Source organism: Amphiura filiformis, chromosome 20 (assembly GCF_039555335.1).
Source record: "Amphiura filiformis chromosome 20, Afil_fr2py, whole genome shotgun sequence".
NCBI classification, from domain to species: Eukaryota; Metazoa; Echinodermata; class Ophiuroidea; order Amphilepidida; family Amphiuridae; genus Amphiura; species Amphiura filiformis.
The window spans coordinates 38,318,552-38,337,343 of NC_092647.1; the positions used below are offsets into that span (position 1 = coordinate 38,318,552).

The 18,792-nt window shown below is 38.6% G+C and overlaps 1 protein-coding gene across 6 annotated transcripts in view; it reads left to right on the forward strand.

Moving 5' to 3' along the window:
* LOC140142834 (mothers against decapentaplegic homolog 4-like) overlaps positions 1 to 18,792 on the forward strand; it is a 66,524-nt gene that overhangs the window by 31,431 nt on the left and 16,301 nt on the right. For 3 of the 6 annotated variants that reach the window (XM_072164845.1, XM_072164846.1, XM_072164847.1), the window contains exons 5-8: positions 8,831 to 9,034; positions 12,701 to 12,763; positions 15,823 to 15,957; positions 17,151 to 17,423. In XM_072164845.1, the coding sequence (XP_072020946.1) occupies positions 8,831 to 9,034; positions 12,701 to 12,763; positions 15,823 to 15,957; positions 17,151 to 17,423 (675 nt within the window). The remainder of the gene's footprint in view (positions 1 to 8,830; positions 9,035 to 12,700; positions 12,764 to 15,822; positions 15,958 to 17,150; positions 17,424 to 18,792) is intronic. The other 3 variants (XM_072164848.1, XM_072164849.1, XM_072164850.1) reach the window with 3 other exon arrangements.

The window sequence follows — 18,792 nt, forward strand, 5'->3', positions numbered from 1 at the left end:
ACTTCCAGTTTTCCTCATTTAAAAAAGATTCAAGCCACATACATGTATTAGTACTGTCCAGCCACTGTGGTCCAGCCTTCTGGTCATTTTCCCTCATGTTATAGCATCCCAGAGCTGCATAATGCTCTTCGCTCTTCACAATTATGCCTTGGTGGATATGTCCCGCATTTTAAATGCCTATATTTGTATTATTAAGGGGCATGGGCATCAATCCTGGGGCAAGGACATTATCATTTACCCACTGTTTGTTCGCGAAATACGGAAAAATATCTACGGTCTGGGTCTGGTGCTGTACATTCCATTCAGCCTTTGGCTTCATATCCCCTACTTTTTGGAAAAAATTTCCCCTTTTTGTTCTTTCAATCACTTTTAGAAAGTTTAGGGCAAATGTCCTCCACACTTTTCAAGATAGATCATCAGTAGAGGATATGGTGAATTTTCATAACAAAAACAAACAAATCTTCACTGTCAGTTCAGTTGGCAATCAAGTGCCAAGTAATACAGGTTCTTTTGTGGTTAAGTAATTGCTGTATCCATTATGAAACATTCCACGAATCTAAAGAGGGAAGTTAGATATCCTGTTTGATGATAAGGTAAGGTGCATAAAGTGCAAACATGAAACTAACAATGTTTTTACTGAGCAAACGGTTGACAGGTAATGCCTGGGGGTAATACGGGGTGATGCAAGGAATACGCGATAACAGCCCCACTGCCCCAGTATACAGATCTGGTAAAGGGTGATGCGAGTTAATCTCACCATCATCCAATCACCTTTTGAGGTGGTTAATAGTTGGGTGACTAAGTAGTGGGAAACGCCCAGGTGCGTAGCCAGGATTTTGGTGTGAGGGGGCAAAGCTAAATTTTCGTGCCCATTTAGGGGGAAAGGCCAGATTTTCCCACTTTGGAGGTGACACATATGTAGGGCTATTAAAACCCCCCTTTTCACCATCGCTGTTACCCAAAGACCCCATTACCAGCACATGCACTGTCACTCAAAGACCAGGCTATTAAGACCCCCCTTTTCACCATGATCGCTGTCACCAAAAGACCCCATTATCAGCACATGCTCTGTCACCCAAAGACCCCATATTTTTCCTTTAGATCTGTCACCCAAAGACCTAAACCCTAATATTTCCATCTGAATAGCAACGATTCGTCTATCACTGATTCTCGAGGCTCAAGAAACAATCTTACGAGCAGCTTATAGGGAGCCTTGGGGAGGGGGGCACTTCAATATGAAATGGATATATGTGTAGTAGGGCGGGCACTTTCACTGTAAGGGCATTCGGTTAGAGCAAAATATAAAATATACATGTGGATCATTGGGTGAGAGCATGAATTTTGGCATTCATTGCTGTTCAAATGGAAAAATACGGGTCTTTGTGGGACAGATCAGGATTGGGTGGCCAAGCATTTGTTCATAACAAAATATGGGGTCTTTGGATGACAGCGATGCTGAAAACTTTAGGGGGTCTTATAACGGCCTTACATGTCACCTCCAAAGTGGGAGTGCCCCCTTTAGAAGTAAAATTCTTAAATCCAATTTCAACTGCTGCAAAAGGTTTCAGCATTGGCTAAATATATTTTTACCAAGACAAAGTGTTTCAGAATTCAAATTTTATTTATTAGTATTCTTCATTTAGTCATTTTTGCATTTCTCTAATTTTACCAATTCAGCAGTACTTTATAAAATGTTGTCTCAAAAAATAGAGTCACTATGTCTTTGTAGCATCATGTTTGTTCTGATTTTATAACATCTAGGTTAACAAAAACTTGAAATGCTGTTCTAGTAGAACCCCATACACCCCATGGAAGACATGACCTTAATTTTTCACACAGGGAGTGTGGATATCAAATGGGATTACTTGAATGGGTGACTCCATTTGAAATCTACACCCCCTGTGTTTAAGTTCATGTCTTTCATAGGGGGTGTATGGATTTCAACAGGAATAGCCCAATGCTTAAGATGGTATTTTCATAGACTACATTATATGCTATACATGTATACACATGCAGTCTTCCTAATGTTTTATTCATTTAGTTACCAAACAGCCTTTGATACATTTAAAGCATACTAATACTATGATATTATAAAACTGGAAACTAAAGGATAATTATTGTATTACATACCAGTTAAATAATTGTAATGATGCAGTGAAAGATTTGCCCAGGGGTTAAAATATTTTCATTTAGGTGATCTTTTTAAGTATTTTCCCCATATGCCAAAGATCTCCCTTCACAGGTTGTGTGGTATAGCCTATGTTTTCACTGCATCTTAGTCCCCCTCATCTAAGATTTATCCTCATAAAATGATGAAAATATAGCATTTTTGATCACAAATTTGTATGCCTCCACAGGAGGTATTGTTTCCTGGTTGCCATTCTGTCCGTCTATTTTTTTCGTCTGTCAGTCCTAAGTTTTGAGTGCAATTTCTCGGAACTGGCAAGTCATATAGCGATGTGATTTGGTGGAGGGGTGGCAATTGGCGGTCTTCAAATTTGTTAGGTTTTTGTCGCAAAATATGCTAATTTGTAGCTCATTAGCATAACTTTGCATACATTTCATTCTGTCCAATTTCTCTGAACTGGTAAGCAGGGGCATAGCCAGCTTTCTTGGTCAGAGGGGGCAAACTAAATCTTTTGGGGCACAGACGAAAAAAATTGCAGTTGCATCATATAATACATATACCGGTTTTGTTTTTTAGAGAGACTGTACATGTCTTCGAGCTTCCAAATACGCCTTTATTGTGATGTGTGGGCGTATCACACAAAATTTTTGTATTTTACACTATTTTGGCCCATGATCGGGGTGTCCTTGCCCCTTTTCTTTTCCTTAGCCCTCCAGATTTTCTCTTTCATTTTTTTGTCAGAGGGGCACTTTTTTTTTTCTTTTTTTGTCGGGGCACTCTGTCACCTCGCTGGCTACTCTACTGGAAAGGCTTATTGAGGTAACTTGATGGAGGGTGGCAATTGGCGATCTTCAAATTTCACTAGGTTTTAGTCCCAAAATATGCTAATTTGGTAGCTCATTTGCATAAATTAATTTTTTGCCTTTTTTGTTATGAATTTGAAAAAATTCCCCCAACTCCAATTGAAATTGTCCCGGTTAAAATGATGCATGTCAAAATTCTAGTTCTAATAAAATTTAAGTGAGACATGCTTTATTGAAATATGTGTACATCCATATCAAAACGATGCACTTGTCGGCTGCTACATGTGTCATATTTCACATAATAGCTAGGAATAAATACCAGACTCATATCAAGTGTAGGTCACTTCAAATCATCCCAAGTCAAATTGTATAAGAAATATTATCTGTATTCCTAAACCACGTGACTTGGGATAATTTGAAGTGACCTCCACTTCGGAGATGAGTCTGGTATTTATTCCTAGTTATTATGTGAAATGAGACACATGTAGCAGCCGACAAGTGCATCCTTTTGATATGGATGTACACATATAAAGATCTCTTGAAAATTATGGTATGGAAAAAATAAGCCCTTTCTTAAAAATTTATACTCTTGTAAAATACCTACCTTACCCTAGTCCTAACCATGTAACCCTAAGCCTTGACCCAGGGAGGGGGGGGGCACTTAACACAAATGACCGTAAGATCCCCCTTTTTGGATTCCGAAAGATCCCCTATATTTGACCAAAATAGAGCTCCGAAAGACCCTTGATTTTGATCATTTCAGCTCAAAGACCCCAAAATTGCTCAATCCTCGTATTTCTGTTTTTTCAGGCAATTTTCAACCATGAAAGCCAAGACAAGAAAGCACCAAAAATCCCCATTTTTACTTGTTCGCAGCTCCGAAAGACCCCTTTTATCGGCGTGCCGTCAGTTCCCAAAGACCCACCACCTCAAAATTCCAGGGGAACATACATGTACCCAGTCCCACCAAAATTTTTTGATGTGCCCCCCGGCCCTAACCCTAATAGCAGGCAGGTATACTTTGTGTTTTCGATGTCATTTACAAGCACTACAGTGTAGTCGCGTAATGAACTCACTGTGAGGAGAACTGCTTGTTTAGTTAAGTGACTCATTATGGTAAGTCAACAACCTGCGTCTATGCCCTTGATCTTGACTGGTTTCTTGAAACAACAGGTCTTCTCACACATAAGATGTCAGCATGGTGAAATTACCTAATTATGTTGGAGGCCCATTAATTGGCCTCCTAATGTTTGTCTCTTTTATTTTGATGGTGGTTGAATCTTTACATCTGTAATTTCTAAGAAATTGTGGGAAGTTAAATTGTGAGATAGATATGAATCAGAAGTATTATTAGATTTCCGAAGATGGATATAATATATGGATTCCAACAGTGTATTTTATATTCTCTGTTATTTTCCACAATTCTTGTGTTATCTGGAACCAACTTTGTAAATTTCTTGTCTAACATACATAAACTGTGTTGCTCATCAACAAAAATACTAAACAATTTAAAAATTTCAAAGTATTAGGGGCCTGAGCTTTCGATCCTAGCAGGATCTTTATCAAAGGCAGAGTGACAAGACAACACACAAACATGCATATATATAGGGACATGGACATAAAGGAAAAGGAAATTAGCAAGACAATAGAAGACATAAGTGTTTCTTGGGAAATATCAATAGGGGCAGGAAGTGGGATGTCATGAATGGAAGTAAGAGGGAGAAGGATATGAATGAAGACAATGGGCTGAATAGAAATATGAAAATGAATGGCAACTACATGAACATAATACAAAATGATAGATGTAAATAGGAAACAAAGACTAAAATAATAAAGTGGAAGAAAAATATATTTAATATAATTGGAAAAAAAAATGGGGGGGGGGGGGGAAAAATATTACGATGATGAAAACAAGTTAGTCGTTTCCCTCTTGGATGTTGAGACCGTGTGGCTGGATTGTACTGAAAGGCGCTTCATCCAGAATTTCTCCCTGCTGGCACGGACAGTGTCGGGCGGTTACCTAAAGACTCAATGCCCTGTAGGATCATGTCGGAGATGGAGTGGTTGGGGAGGTTAAAGTGATTACCAACAGGGGTGTCAAGCTTCTTGGTTTTGACAGTGGACCTGTGTCCATAAAACCGCGTCTTAAGTGCAGTCTTAGTTTCTCCCACATACTGTATACCACAAACTCTGCAAGAAATGAGATATACTACATTAGATGTGGTGCAGGTGATGTTGCCCCTGATCCTGTGGGAGGAATTGTTGGAATTACTGGCGACAGAAACCCCTTCTTGGATATGGTCCTTGCAGACAACACACCTGTTGGAATCACATGTGAAAGTACCCTGTTGTGTGGAAGGAATAGTCTCAGAACGACGGGAGACTTCAGCTCTCACAAGAAGATCTCTAAGATTGCGAGGGCGTCTGTAGGCCAGGATGGGGCTATCGGGAACTGCTCGTTGTAGCCGATCTGAGGTTTGAAGTATATGGTGATTGTCATTAGTGATGCTATGGAGAGGAGGGAGGTTAGGATGAAAAGTGACCACTAGAGGGACTCTGGTATTGGTGTCCTGGCTTCTGGGCTTCTGCTTCAGTACATCTGACCTGGGAAGAGATTTGACCTTGTTGATGGCCTGCTGCACTTTGAGTGCGCTGTGTCCCCTAGATGTAAGGTTCTTCTTGAGGTCCCTGGCATGCTGTGAGAAGTCAGAATCATTAGTACAAATGCGGCGGAGGCGGAGAGCTTGACTGTATGCTATACCACTTTTACAATGTTGGGGATGGCAACTGGAAGAGTGTCATCAGATACTGGTGACTGTCTGTGGGCTTGGTGTATAGATCTGTGACAAGGGAGTCACTCTCCCTTCTGATGGTGACATCCAAGAAGTTGACCTGGTGGTGAGAAAGTTCAGACGTGAATTTAATAGTTCTGTGGAAAGAATTGACATGGTTAAGGAAGGTGTGAAGGCTGTCTTCTTCTCTGGTCCAGATGAAAAACACATCATCAATGTACCTCCACCAAATCCATGGGCGACAAGGGTAGCATCCAACATCTGCTCTTCAAGCCTAGACATGAAGAGGCAGGCGAACGACGGAGCCATGCGGGTCCCCATCGATGTCCCAAATACCTGTAAATAGTGATCTCCCATAAAGGTGAAATTTTTCTTAGTACATGATTCATGAGAGTCTTCAGATCATCAATGGGGGGACTGGTGTGGCCACTTCTAGACAGCGCTTCACAGGTAGCTGAAATTCCTTCATTGAATGGGATGTTAGTATACAAGGATGACACATCACAAGTGCCAATGATGGCAGTGCTGGGGATCTGGTCCTTGATAGCTTCAAGCTTCCTGAGAAAAAAAGAGTGTAAAGAATGTATGACGGAGTCTGAGAAACAAGGGGTTTAATGAAGTGATCAACATAGAGGGAGATGTTCTCAGTGGGGGAACCATTACCGGATATAATGGGTCGACCAGGATTCCCAGGCTTGTGGATCTTGGGGAGGAGATAAAATCGAGCAGCTTTAGAATCTGTAGGAGAAAGAAATGCATGGGCTTTGTCAGTTAATTCATCACGAGCATGCATGTCATCCAGGGTGGTCTTTATCTGTTGAGAGAAAGAGTCAGTAGGATCAGAATCAACAAGAGCATAGTTAGTACGATTGTTGAGGTGCTTCATGGTCTCATCGATATACTTTTGGCGATCCATGACAACCACGGCAGATCCTTTATCAGCAGGCTTGATGATGATGTCAGTCCTGGTTCTAAGAGACTTGAGAGCCTGGCGTTCCTCACGGGGTAAGTTGTCATGTGTCCTGTGGGGAGAATTAGCAGAATTATTAACTTGGGAACTAACAACCTGCACGTATGTCTCCATGGCTGGAACCCTGATCTGTGGAGGGATCCAACTGCTTTTCTTGCGAAAAGGCTCAGGTTCAGATGCTGGCTCATCAAGGAAAAACTCCCGTGAGACGTATCGACGATAATATTGAGTGAGATCCTGACTGAGTTCTACCTGGTTGACCTCTGGAGGGGTGGGACAGAACTTGAGGCCCTTGGAGAGAAGATCCAATTCAGCGGAGGAAAGAGAGGATGATGATAAATTAACGACTGTGGAGGGAAGGTTTTCGTTATCATGGTTAGTTGTTGCAGGACGCCTAAACCTTCTTCTGTTGTGCTGTTGACGTTTCTCCAAGATGCCACGGATCTTCCTGTTTCTGCGATCAAGAAGTTCGGCTTTCTGTGTGGACAAACATGAATTTATCTCATTATTATACTGTTCCCATTGGGCCTCTGTACAACATGATCGCAGGTCATCTTCGAGTTCGGTGATTTCATCAGAGAAACTGTCAAGAGAAGCAGCACAATGTTCAGTTAGGATATTGATGAGACGGATAGATGTACCATATAGCAGTTGATTCCACTTCTGCTGTAGAGGACCAGAGAGAGTGCCCAGTGCTGGTGTACATTTTATCTGTAGGCCTGTAGGAATAATGCGAGAGTGGGAATAAAATCTGTAGTTATCTTGATGAAAAGAATAACGCATGGCTTTCTGTTTGGTTTTCCTGAGTTGCTGAAATAAATAACAATTAACATATGGCAAAAAAGCTGTAAAAATAAAACATGCAAAATGGTTAACACAGATAACATTAACAAATAGACAATATACAATATGGATAAGGAGGATCACCACCAAATTGTCAGTTTTGAAGGAATTGGCCCATGGTGTAAATTATAAATTCATAATTATAACAGTGTATTCTGTTTGCATCCAAGAATGCAATGGTTATATTTTTGTTTTTTGCAAAGAACTGTTTAGTTTGTGAAATCTGAACATCATATATTTATTAATGAAATAAAGGAAATAAAAACAATAAGCAACATGCTTTGTGACATTGCATTCTGTACTATAGGATTTCATTTAGGCATGTTTCTGGTGGTGATGCACAAATTCAAGATGATGTTCTCTATAGTTTTCACTGATTTCTGTTATAACTTACATCAACAAAGTTTTCTTTTAAACAAACGTCTTGTTCATTTCCCAAGATGATGTGCTGTGTCCCGATCACGTAAAAAACCCTATACCATATTCATCCCCACCCCGTGCTTGAGGGCCAAATAAACCCCCAGTTTCTTAATGTTATCCTAATCATTTTAGAGTTGGTCAAGGGCCAAATCCCGGGGGCCAAATATGATCAGTAGATGGTAAGCTACCTGTTGAGAATCCATGATATACTCCCCATTCCAGAAAAATACAGTACCTATTTTTTAATTAAATAAATATTATCTTGTTTTGCCAAATGGAGCACAGCTTAATCCCAATCCTTTAGTTAGTCCTAACTGGCAATGAAATTGAAATTTTAATATTTGGTCAATTTTTGGAAATAAGTGCCAAGAACATGCATTTTAGGCGTTTTCGAACTTTTTCGTATTCTGTGACAATCAAGCCCAAAGACTAATTGTCTTTTTTAAAGAACAAAGACTAATTGTGGGAAAAATTTTTTCCAACCTTGTTCATAACCAATAATTATCAAAAATAACATATAATATTAAAATTATGAGCTAACTCTTACCGTATACTCAAGAATTTGAATGCTTAGACTTGTGCCAAGTCTTTCAATTTTGTGACTACAATTGTAAGAAAACATGCAAAATTGCATGTTTTTGGTCCATTTTCCCTCAAATTGCAAATATATTAAAAGTTTACTTTTATTTTATTATCCTAAATGATTAGGATTTATCTCTGTTTCATTTGGCAAAACAGGATAATATTTTTTTAATCCAAACAAATTGGTGCTGTATTTTTCTGGAATGGGGAGTAATTAGAATTTCCAGTACTTTCAAAAATCTAAACATCTCACTATACATTTCTACTTCCCTCTTATTTCCTTCCATTATAGCAGGGCCACCAGGAAGACTTGTTAAAGATGAATTTGGCGGTGAATGTGTACAGGTTGAACACAATATCTCCCATGGATCTGCTAGCAGCAATGGAGGTCTACAAAACATGATACAACAGCATCAGCACATGGCACCTGCAGCCGTTGGTATACCACCTACTACCACCATGAATGAATTCAACCGCATGATAGGACCGCCTGGTGGTGCGTAGCTTTATTCTCTTTCTTCATCCCGCATCTTTGTAATGTCTGTAAATGTGTGTCAAGGCTCAAAATAAACGGAGGTAGGGCAATTTGCCCTTCCCAAGTTATTGCCATGCCCAAGTTACAAAATAACACCTATTAAGAATATTTAACCACTAGCAAAATGCACACGCAAGGGCTACTTTTAACCTTTGTTGTGGGGCAACCTTAATTACGAATCAAGCAATTCTAGTCATAAAATCTGTTTTTAAAAAGTGCTCATAACCTAAAATGTTTTTGAGCCCCGGTGTGTGTATGTGTGGTGTGCATAGTGCAAATCTCACGATTTGAAGCCATATCCAATGATACTCACATTGTTGTCACTTACGGAACAAGCTAAACATTGGATAGCGCGCTATAAACAAAAGTGCTTTTACTAGGATACTGACCACCTCCCCCCACCCTGAAAGGCAAGCGAGAAATGTTGGAAATGCGAACCCATATTTTTAAGACATTGATCACCGTTAGACTACAATTGATGGCTGTTGTACCCTACACATAAACTAGTGGTGCATATTAATTAAACAGACTCATCAAAACTGATGCATATTTTCCGTTATATCAGGTCTGTCAGATATTTAGAGTATTGATTTGAAATCTTTTTGAAGCAACAGTTTGTGTCAATATTGAACTGAAAAAAATGCATAAATAAAAAAAAATCACATTTTTACAACCGTAATCCGAATTTTTTACCCTTGCTCTACCCTAAAGTTTGTTTATAATAAAAGGACTTTGCATACAAATATTATGTAGCCAGAGGATTCCGATGGTATAAAAAAGGATTTATAAGATGTCATGGAAATATTGGTTAGTTCCCTTACAGTGCATGCAGTGGTGGCGCCAGGAATGTTTTCCGGGGGGGCATTGAGGGGGCAAAGTGAATTTCAGGGGGGGAGCAAAATCAACATATTTTATGCATAAAATTGCTGCAAAAAGTAATTTTTTGTAATTTTGGGTTTTTACTGAGGGAAACAGGGGGTGGGGCAAGAGTTTTGACTGGGGGCATTTGGCCCCTCATGCCCCCCGTCAGGGGTAGCGCTAGAACAAAGTGCTCCTTAGTCCGCAGGGACCCCTGAACTTAGTAGGAGGTCTGTAGTAGAGTTTGATAAGTCAGAATTGCACAAATGCAGCATAAATAGCATGTCTGCAGTAGCGCTAGATTGAAAAGCTGGGGGTCTGCAGGAAAAAATTTAAAAATAGGGGGTCCGAACTGTATTTTGGCGAGTCCGGGACCCCAAAATGAAACTTAGCGCTACCCCTGCCTCCCGTGGCGCCACCACTGAGTGCATGGCTAGAAGCGCCATAGGCATGATACTTTCTGTCAACTTGGGAAAATGGAAAAATTGGAATTGAACACAGGTCAATCCCAAGCAGCATAATGTTGAATATTGATAACATTGTACCTATTGAAATGGAACAGGTCATGATGATTGTCACCTGTTGTCTTCAGTTGTGGTGGAATAGAAGAAGGTTTTATGTATATGATAATAAGAAAGCACTTACACTTTTCTTGAATTTAGCCAATAATATAAATGTTAATGTACTTTTTCAGCATTGGGTAGCAACTTATTTTTCAGAGTGATGGAGTTCAACATTAAAAAGATACCCATTATTCACTTGTTGGACCCCTTATAATCTTTGTAGTTTAGACCCCCGAGATTTGCAAATTGACCCCCAACCCTATGCATATATGTCCCCCTCCCATAGCTCAGTTTAGTAGAGGTAGTAGTATGTAGGTTAGAGCTACATGCAGAAATCGTAAGTGTGCCTCAAAGGTGACTTGGACTACTTAATAACATATTTCTCTATATACCTGGTACAAAAAGTAACTAAGTACTTTGTTTTATAAGCCGTCATTGTTCATATAAAATCTTGCAATCTGAAGCAAAAATTATAAATGAACATTTTGTAGTGGAATGAGTCTTCTTTAATTTGACACCTCATTTGGAAAAATTGAGCAGAAAGTGTTGAAGATCTTGGACCAGGACTGTCAGAACTGTCACTTATTGCAATGGTTTTGAACAACACAGTAACGTGTGTTCATGCATAAATGTGATAATATTGCCCAAATGGCAATGCAGTGATATCCGATGTCCAATCTCATCAAGTGTCACTTTTGATTTGGTTTGGATAATAGCATAACTTTCTGATGCTTGGTTTTTGCTCAATTTTCACAAATGAGATGTCAAATTACAGAAGACATCTTCCTTAACAAAATGTATATTTTGGATTCTTGTTTGATTGCATGTCTTCCAGGCATGTCTTACATACAAGAAAGGCTTATAAAACTGAGTAGTTACTTTTGTGCCAGGTTTATAAATTAATGCTTGTAATTTTTTCTTCACAATACATCTTTGAATTTCAAAGAAGTGATTGACAAGCTGGTTGACTTCCCAACATCACCTTATGAAGTCCCCAATTAGTAGTGCTTAATGTATTATATTGCCTTATTGGATGATTCTGCACGAGAGCTGAATTACTCCCTATTCCAGAAAAATACAGCACTAATTTTGGGGGATTAAAAATATTTTATCAAGTTCTGCCAAATGAAACATAGCTCAATCCTAATCATTCATTTAGTCTTAACTGGAGATAAAAGAAAAACTTAACTATTTTACTAATTTCTTGAAAAAAGACCCAAAACCATGCATTTTTAGCATGTTACTGACAATCGAGTCACAAAAATCAAAGACTTGGAACAAGTCTAAACATTCAAAATATTGAATATATGCCAAAATTTTGCTCTAATTCTCACTTTTACTGTGTTACTATATTTAAATGATTGGTTATATAAATGAAACATGTCTTTTCCAAAAATTAGAATGCATAAACTGAAATTAGTCTTAGTACAAGTCTTTGGGTTTGATTGTCACAGCATACAAAAAACACCCTAAAATGCGCATGTTTTGGCCCTTATTTCCAAAAACTTTGCCAAATATTACAATTTTACTTTTATTGCCAGTTAGGACTAAGTTCCTATAGGATTAGGATTTAGCTATGTTTCATTTGGCAAGACAGGATAATAATTTAAAAATAAGTGCTGTATTTTTCTGGAATAGGGGAGTAGGCAGTAGTGTGCATCAATGTGTACTTTTGTGATCCGCATCAACAAGCATTGTGATCTGCATCTGTTGAAATGATCGCACTCATAGTGAGCGCATTACTTGTGACTGGACAATCAATATATCGATTATTATGTGTATAGGCGCTCATGTCACGAATCACAATATCGTCTGCACGCACAAGAGAGATCCACATTGATTCGCATCGATCCGCATTGGGCTATTCCATTTAAAATCCACACTACCCCTGTGGAAGATTTTGGAAATATCCTTCACAAGGGGAGTATGAATTTCAAATGGAATGAGCACATTAGGCAGCTCTGCTTGAGCTTCATGTACCCTCTGAGAAAGATTCTATATGAATCTTCCACAAAAGGAAGGTGAGTTTCAAATAGAGTTGGTTAATGTGCAATTCCATTTGAAAATCTTCCACAGGGGTAGTGTGGATTTTAAATGGAATAACCCATTTCACCTCCAGTGTGGAGTCACCCATTGTTGTAATGAGAATGCTATATGTTTACTGTTGTAGAATGACATGTCTCTCTATCTGTCTCCCCTCTTGTAGCTTTGCGTCCCCCGTACTGCCGACTGCCTCAAGATATGCAGAATTCCCTTCATCTACAAACAAGTGAATCTCTTAGTTTTTTACTTAAGTCTTGATTTGCTTGGCTGTGATTACATAACATACAAAACATGTTATATTTCTCTGCTTTATTTAGGGACCCATACTGGCGGCACCAGAAAACAAAAATGGGGGGGGGGGTGAATTTTCTTGGGGTGCAAAAATTAACAAATTTTAAGCAAAATTGTCACAAAAAGTAGATATTTTTGTCATTTTCATAATTGTTTTGGTGGGGGGGGGCAATTTTTCATATATTCTTACAAGAGTAAACAAATCCTCCCAAAACTCCCAGGAATAATAAGCTTTTTGGATTTGACATTTTTCCAGGCCTGCTTTCCATCTTAAAAACTGAAACAAAATGGTTTTTTCCAGTTCAAATGTTTACCCCCTGTGGAAGTCATGACCTTGCTCTTTCACAAGAGAGTGTGGATTTCAAATGTTGTCACCCATTCAGGTAACCCCATTTGAAAGTCACACTCCCTGTGTGGAGGATTTAGGTCATGTCTTCCATAGGGGGTAATGGATTTCAACTGGAATGACCCAGTGCAGAGTAGTATGATATGGATGTGTTTGCTTTGCACAGTTTGGCCTTCTTGGCATTGATTTGCTTGTGTTCAAAGCACCATACATGTAACAACATGATAGGAATGACTACATAAAACAACATCAAGATCAAATCAAGATCCAAAATAGTCTCCTCCGCAGCCAGTTTGGTTACGCTCCCTCCACACAAATAGTCTGCCAATGATAACGATCAGGTTCTTTTTGATTGGCTAGCTTACCTATATGATTATTCAGCCAGGAGTTCAACCCACTGGTAATCAAGTTCCCGGATACATCGCTTCTGATCAGGTTCTCATAGACTTTACATTGTCGCCCTCTTAGCTAATCAGAAACAGCGTATATGTGGTCATTGGCAGAAGTTTGTGTGGAGGGAGCGGAACTAAACTGGTTGCTGTGCAGACTAAATCCAAAATGATCTTAGTGTCTTAAACTCTATCTCCATATTATAAGAGACCAGGAGGAAAACAAATTTGCTCGATTTAAAGGAGTCTTTTCACATTTTTCAGCTTATACATTCCTCCAAAATTTAATTTTCATACAATGTGTGAGTACTTTTTGATTGCTGATGACTTTAATGCAACAAAATCCATAATCACCTCAAAGCAAAAAACAATGAGGTTGGGAAAACTAGAGCAGTCGACACTGAGTATGAATCGGCATGTAATTTGGGTTGTGATGCTCGGCTGACTTGGTATGCATGTTACGCTAACCATATAGATATTATATAATACCTTTGCTTTAACAACCAATGATATTTAATTTGCATGAAAAAACTTACCATATTCAATCTAATTAGTGCCACTGGTGCTTAAGTAAGTCGGAAAGTAACTCTACCATGTTTTGCAAGTCAAATTGGACATTTTTTTGGAGAACCATGTTGTAGTTTAATAAAGTTGAAATAATAAACATGTAGAACAAATCTTGCAACTCTATGAGGTAATTTTGTTGATTCAACTACATGTAGTGACATGCTAACAGTTTATTGAAAGGAAGGAGGGGCACTTAAACGGACGCAAGATGGAAAAGTTTGTAGGGGGCACTTATAATTATGATACTCGTGTATAATGTATAGGATTCCATCGGGAAAAATATTGATTGGGCCAGATTGGATAGGAAATATCAAAGTAATAGATATTTGTAGAATTGCAAAATATGTTCTTGGTTATAACTTTTATAAGTTACAGCCAAGTTACGTAAGTTCAGCTGTCAGCCCCTGTAAATAAACTTGACCCTCTATCAGCCCCTGTAAATAAACTTGACCCTTGTTCTTGTTTGGCCCCTTCCCAGCTCTCTCAAAAACCATAATAACAATAATACTAAACCTGTATCCTTAAGGGTAGACGAGGTATTGTTGGTCGAAGCAACCTAAAAATCGATTAGCATTATCTAGATCAATATATTATTGAAAATTAACACCTTGATGTTTTGCAAAAGTTCATTCTACAAATCATATACTTTGCAAACTTGCTTAATTTATTGTTGTTAATGAGTTATGTGCGTTTTACAAAAGTGTTGTTGTTTCAGCCCTCTTTACAACGTAACTCAAGAACCGCAGCACCTATAAAAGTATATCTATGATATTTTAATTCTTCTACACGCTCGCTATGAATTGAGCAATACAGTTTTTGCCAAAGCTCACTACCATTCGTAAGATGCTGTGAACTACCAAATCACAACAGTTTAAAATAATTAATAACCTTAAAGATGCATAATGTATAAACTATCACACTTTGAATAAAGCAGATGAACTCCTCATATTTGTAAATATGATATATTGTCCACTTCTAGAATCCCAGAATGGAATTATGTCTTTTAAGATATCTAGTTTAGCCCTTGACACTTGAAAAATAGTATCTTGGTTCTTGCTCAGAGCTGCAAATTTGTCATTTTACTATCTTTCAGAATGGGAAAAATAAGAACTTAAAATAACATTAATTCAAAAATACTGTGAATATGAACCAGCCATACCTCTCTGATCACATCTTCAAGAACATTTAAATGGTGCAGTCATATATAAAAGAAACATTTGAAATTATAAACTTGCTGTTTGATTTGAAAGTGTGAACTTTTAACGATGTTTTTTGCTCCTAATCCACAATGTTTTGTTTGATATTTTGCTTTTAATAAAAGATGCAATTTTGTGTTGGATTTAAATACTAAGTACTAATCTGCCAAGAGTGAATGAAATGCCTGAAAACTAACACTTGCTTACATGCATGAGAGTTAGTAAACAAACTTTTTTGATGTTTGTGCCAAATTTGTTGTGTGATGCTATAATATATGTGATTACATGGTATTACCACATATAACCACCAGCATGAATGATGTGAGTTGTAATGCTTTGGTGGTACTCTCAATGAGAGATGAGGTAAAGTATAGTTATATTACATATGTCCCTCCTTTTTAAATTCATCTTATGGCTTCTAAACCAGAGATATTCAGCAAGTTCAATAACCCAGTGAGTGTTCTAATGCTGATGATTGATCATTTCTCATATCCAGCAGGTACAAGTATGGGGATGACTGTTATGTCTCCATCATTGCTTGCCAATACATTAGCCGGACAACCACTCCCACCTAATCACAGACAACCAGATGGCCCACCTGGGCCTCCTCCAATGGATCACCCAAGAATGGGTAAGTCGGTCCTTGCATCACTAGTCATTCCATCCATCCTTTCACCAGGTAACTGTTTGGGGTGATCACTGATCAGTGTAATACCTTGGTTGTTACTTACCAAGACATTAGCTGGACATCCACTCCCACCACAGACAGCCAGATGGCCCACCTGGGCCTCCTCCAATGGATCACCCAAGAATGGGTAAGTCGGTCCTTGCATCACTAGTCATTCCATCCATCCGTTCAGGTAACTGTCTGGAGTGATCATTGATCAGTATAATGCCTCGGATGGTGCTTATACCAACATATTGGCTGGGCAACCACTCTCACCTAATCACAGTCTTCCAGATGGTCCATCTGGGCATCCTCCAATGGATCAACTAAGAATGGGTAAGGGATGAAATCAAAACTCGACCGACGGTTGACCACCAGTTCCGTCCGGTTTCTATTGTTTTAAGCAATGGAAACCGGATGGAACCGGGCGGAACAGGTGGTCATTCGCCAGTCGAGTTTTGGTTTCATTCCTAAGTTCGTCCTTGCATCCACTACCCATTCCATTCATCAGGTCTGGGGTGATCACTGATCAGTATAATGTCTCAGTTGTTGCTTACCAACACATTGGCTGGACAACCACCTAATCACATATTTACAGATGGTCCACCTGGGCCACCCCCAATTGGTAAACCTAAAATGGGTATGTATTTAGTACAGTGTAGGTCAAATGTTACTGACCAGTTTCAAACTTGTGGATGTGAGAGGGACACTTTGCTTAAGGTCTAATTACCATCATGTGGAAAATCTGGAAGATAAGTTTTAATTCCTTCGCTCATAAATTCTTGGTAGTCATAATTCCTTGCGCCACCTATCGATTAAGTGAAATCGGCCAAAAATCGCAATGCATTGTGGGTATTTGTCGACATCCAAACCTGGAAGTGCCAGTGTTGCTACCTGAATTGCACGTAAACGGTGGTAAATTGATCGGAATTGTCAAATTTTAGTGAGATATTTCTTTGATTTTTATATCATTTTCAACCATGGTCAATATGGACAAGGATTCGTCCATATATATATCATAAAAGCAAATTGCCTTGGCCTAGAAAATCAGGCCCTGTGAAATTCCTGATTATGAGCAGGGGATAAACATTGTCCAGGAATTCAAAATAACCAAAAGAAATTACACTCATTTACATTTTTTTTTGTTTATATTTCAGGTGGTCCTCCTCCGATGTCTCCACATATGATGGCAGGTATGCATCCACAACAGAGTAACGCCTTCCCACCAGTACACTCACCACCTCAACCGACCCCACCAGGAGGTCCCCCTCACGGTGGACCGCTGACACCACAGAGTCTTCAAGGGCCTCCTACACCACTGGGTCCTTCTGGTCCTCCGACGCCTGTGCCAGTTCCAGCCCAGATAGGCCCTTCATCACAGCCGCCGACATCGCCCACAGTATCAGCACCTGGAAGTCAGCCATTTAGGAGTAAGTTTAGATTGATAAGTACAAATTTTATTCTGGACTACCAGATATACTCGTTTTTGATGGATGGAACCAACATCGTCCAGTCTGGAGCAGTGTTGTAATGATGTGGACCTTGACCTGTTGAAAACGTACGGCTTCCGTTCGCTGTATTTTATTCCAGGTCCGTCAGAAATAGGGAATTCCCAGAGTAATGAGAATCTACACTATCAGCTCGTAATAGGTGGGCCTTTTAACATTGCGGACTAATATCAATATATTTTATTTTGAGAACCATCTTGTGACAACTCATCAGAGGTATCACAAATAATTTTTTAAGTCCTACACTTTGTATATACTTTATTTAACACGCACAATAAAGACCAGGCAGGTAAAAAAAAATCACTCTTAACCTGGGTCTACTTTTCGGCGTAGAGGTCAAACCCTAACAATTCCCACTGATTACGAGCTGATCAAACTATTAAAAAGGTAGTAAAAAGGTAGTGGCTGCATAGGTTTGAATAATGATAAGTAAAAGAGTCCAAAAGCAGAAATATTTGGTGTCAAACCACATTTGTATAAATTTATTTTTGCGTAGCAAAATTAAACACGAATTTTCGGTCATAGACCTTTGTCAAGTAATGACCTATTGCGCCGGAAAACAAAGGAAGATGAGAGCACAGAAAGCGCAGCGAGTCGCATGCGTGAAAACACAGTGAAAGCGCGAGGCCTAGCAAGCGCAGAGGGGAAGACACGCAAAAGGTCAAAATCAAAATTAATGCAAAAAAAAATGAAGGAAATGAATAAATCAAGAAAAGTAAAGTAAAGAGAAAGAAGAGAAGAGAAAAGAAAAAAATTAGAGTAAAGAAAAGAAACCAGAGAAGAAAAGAGAAGAAAAGAGAAAGGAAGAGAAGAAAATACTCACAAACGGAAAGTCGAGGAACAACGCATCATATTTAATCTGGGCACACTTCAACCCAATGGGATGAACATTCAATTTAATGTTTTCAACATTAATATTTAACTTTTCACATTACTTTCATCTTGTGCATTTTCTTTTTTTTTTCTTTTCTTTCCTTTCCTTTCCTTTCCTTTCCTTTCCTTTCCTTTCCTTTCCTTTCCTTTTCTTTTCTTTTCTTTTCTTTTCTTTTCTTTTCTTTTCTTTTCTTTTCTTTTCTTTTCTTTTCTTTTCTTTTCTTTTCTTTTCTTTTCTTTTCTTTTCTTTTCTTTTCTTTTCTTTTCTTCTTTTCTTTTTCTTTTCTTCTCTTCCTTTCTCTTTTCTTCTCTTTTCTTCTCTGGTTTCTTTTCTTTACTCTAATTTTTTTTCTTTTCTCTTCTCTTCTTTTCTCTTTACTTTACTTTTCTTGATTTATTCATTTCCTTCATTTTTCTT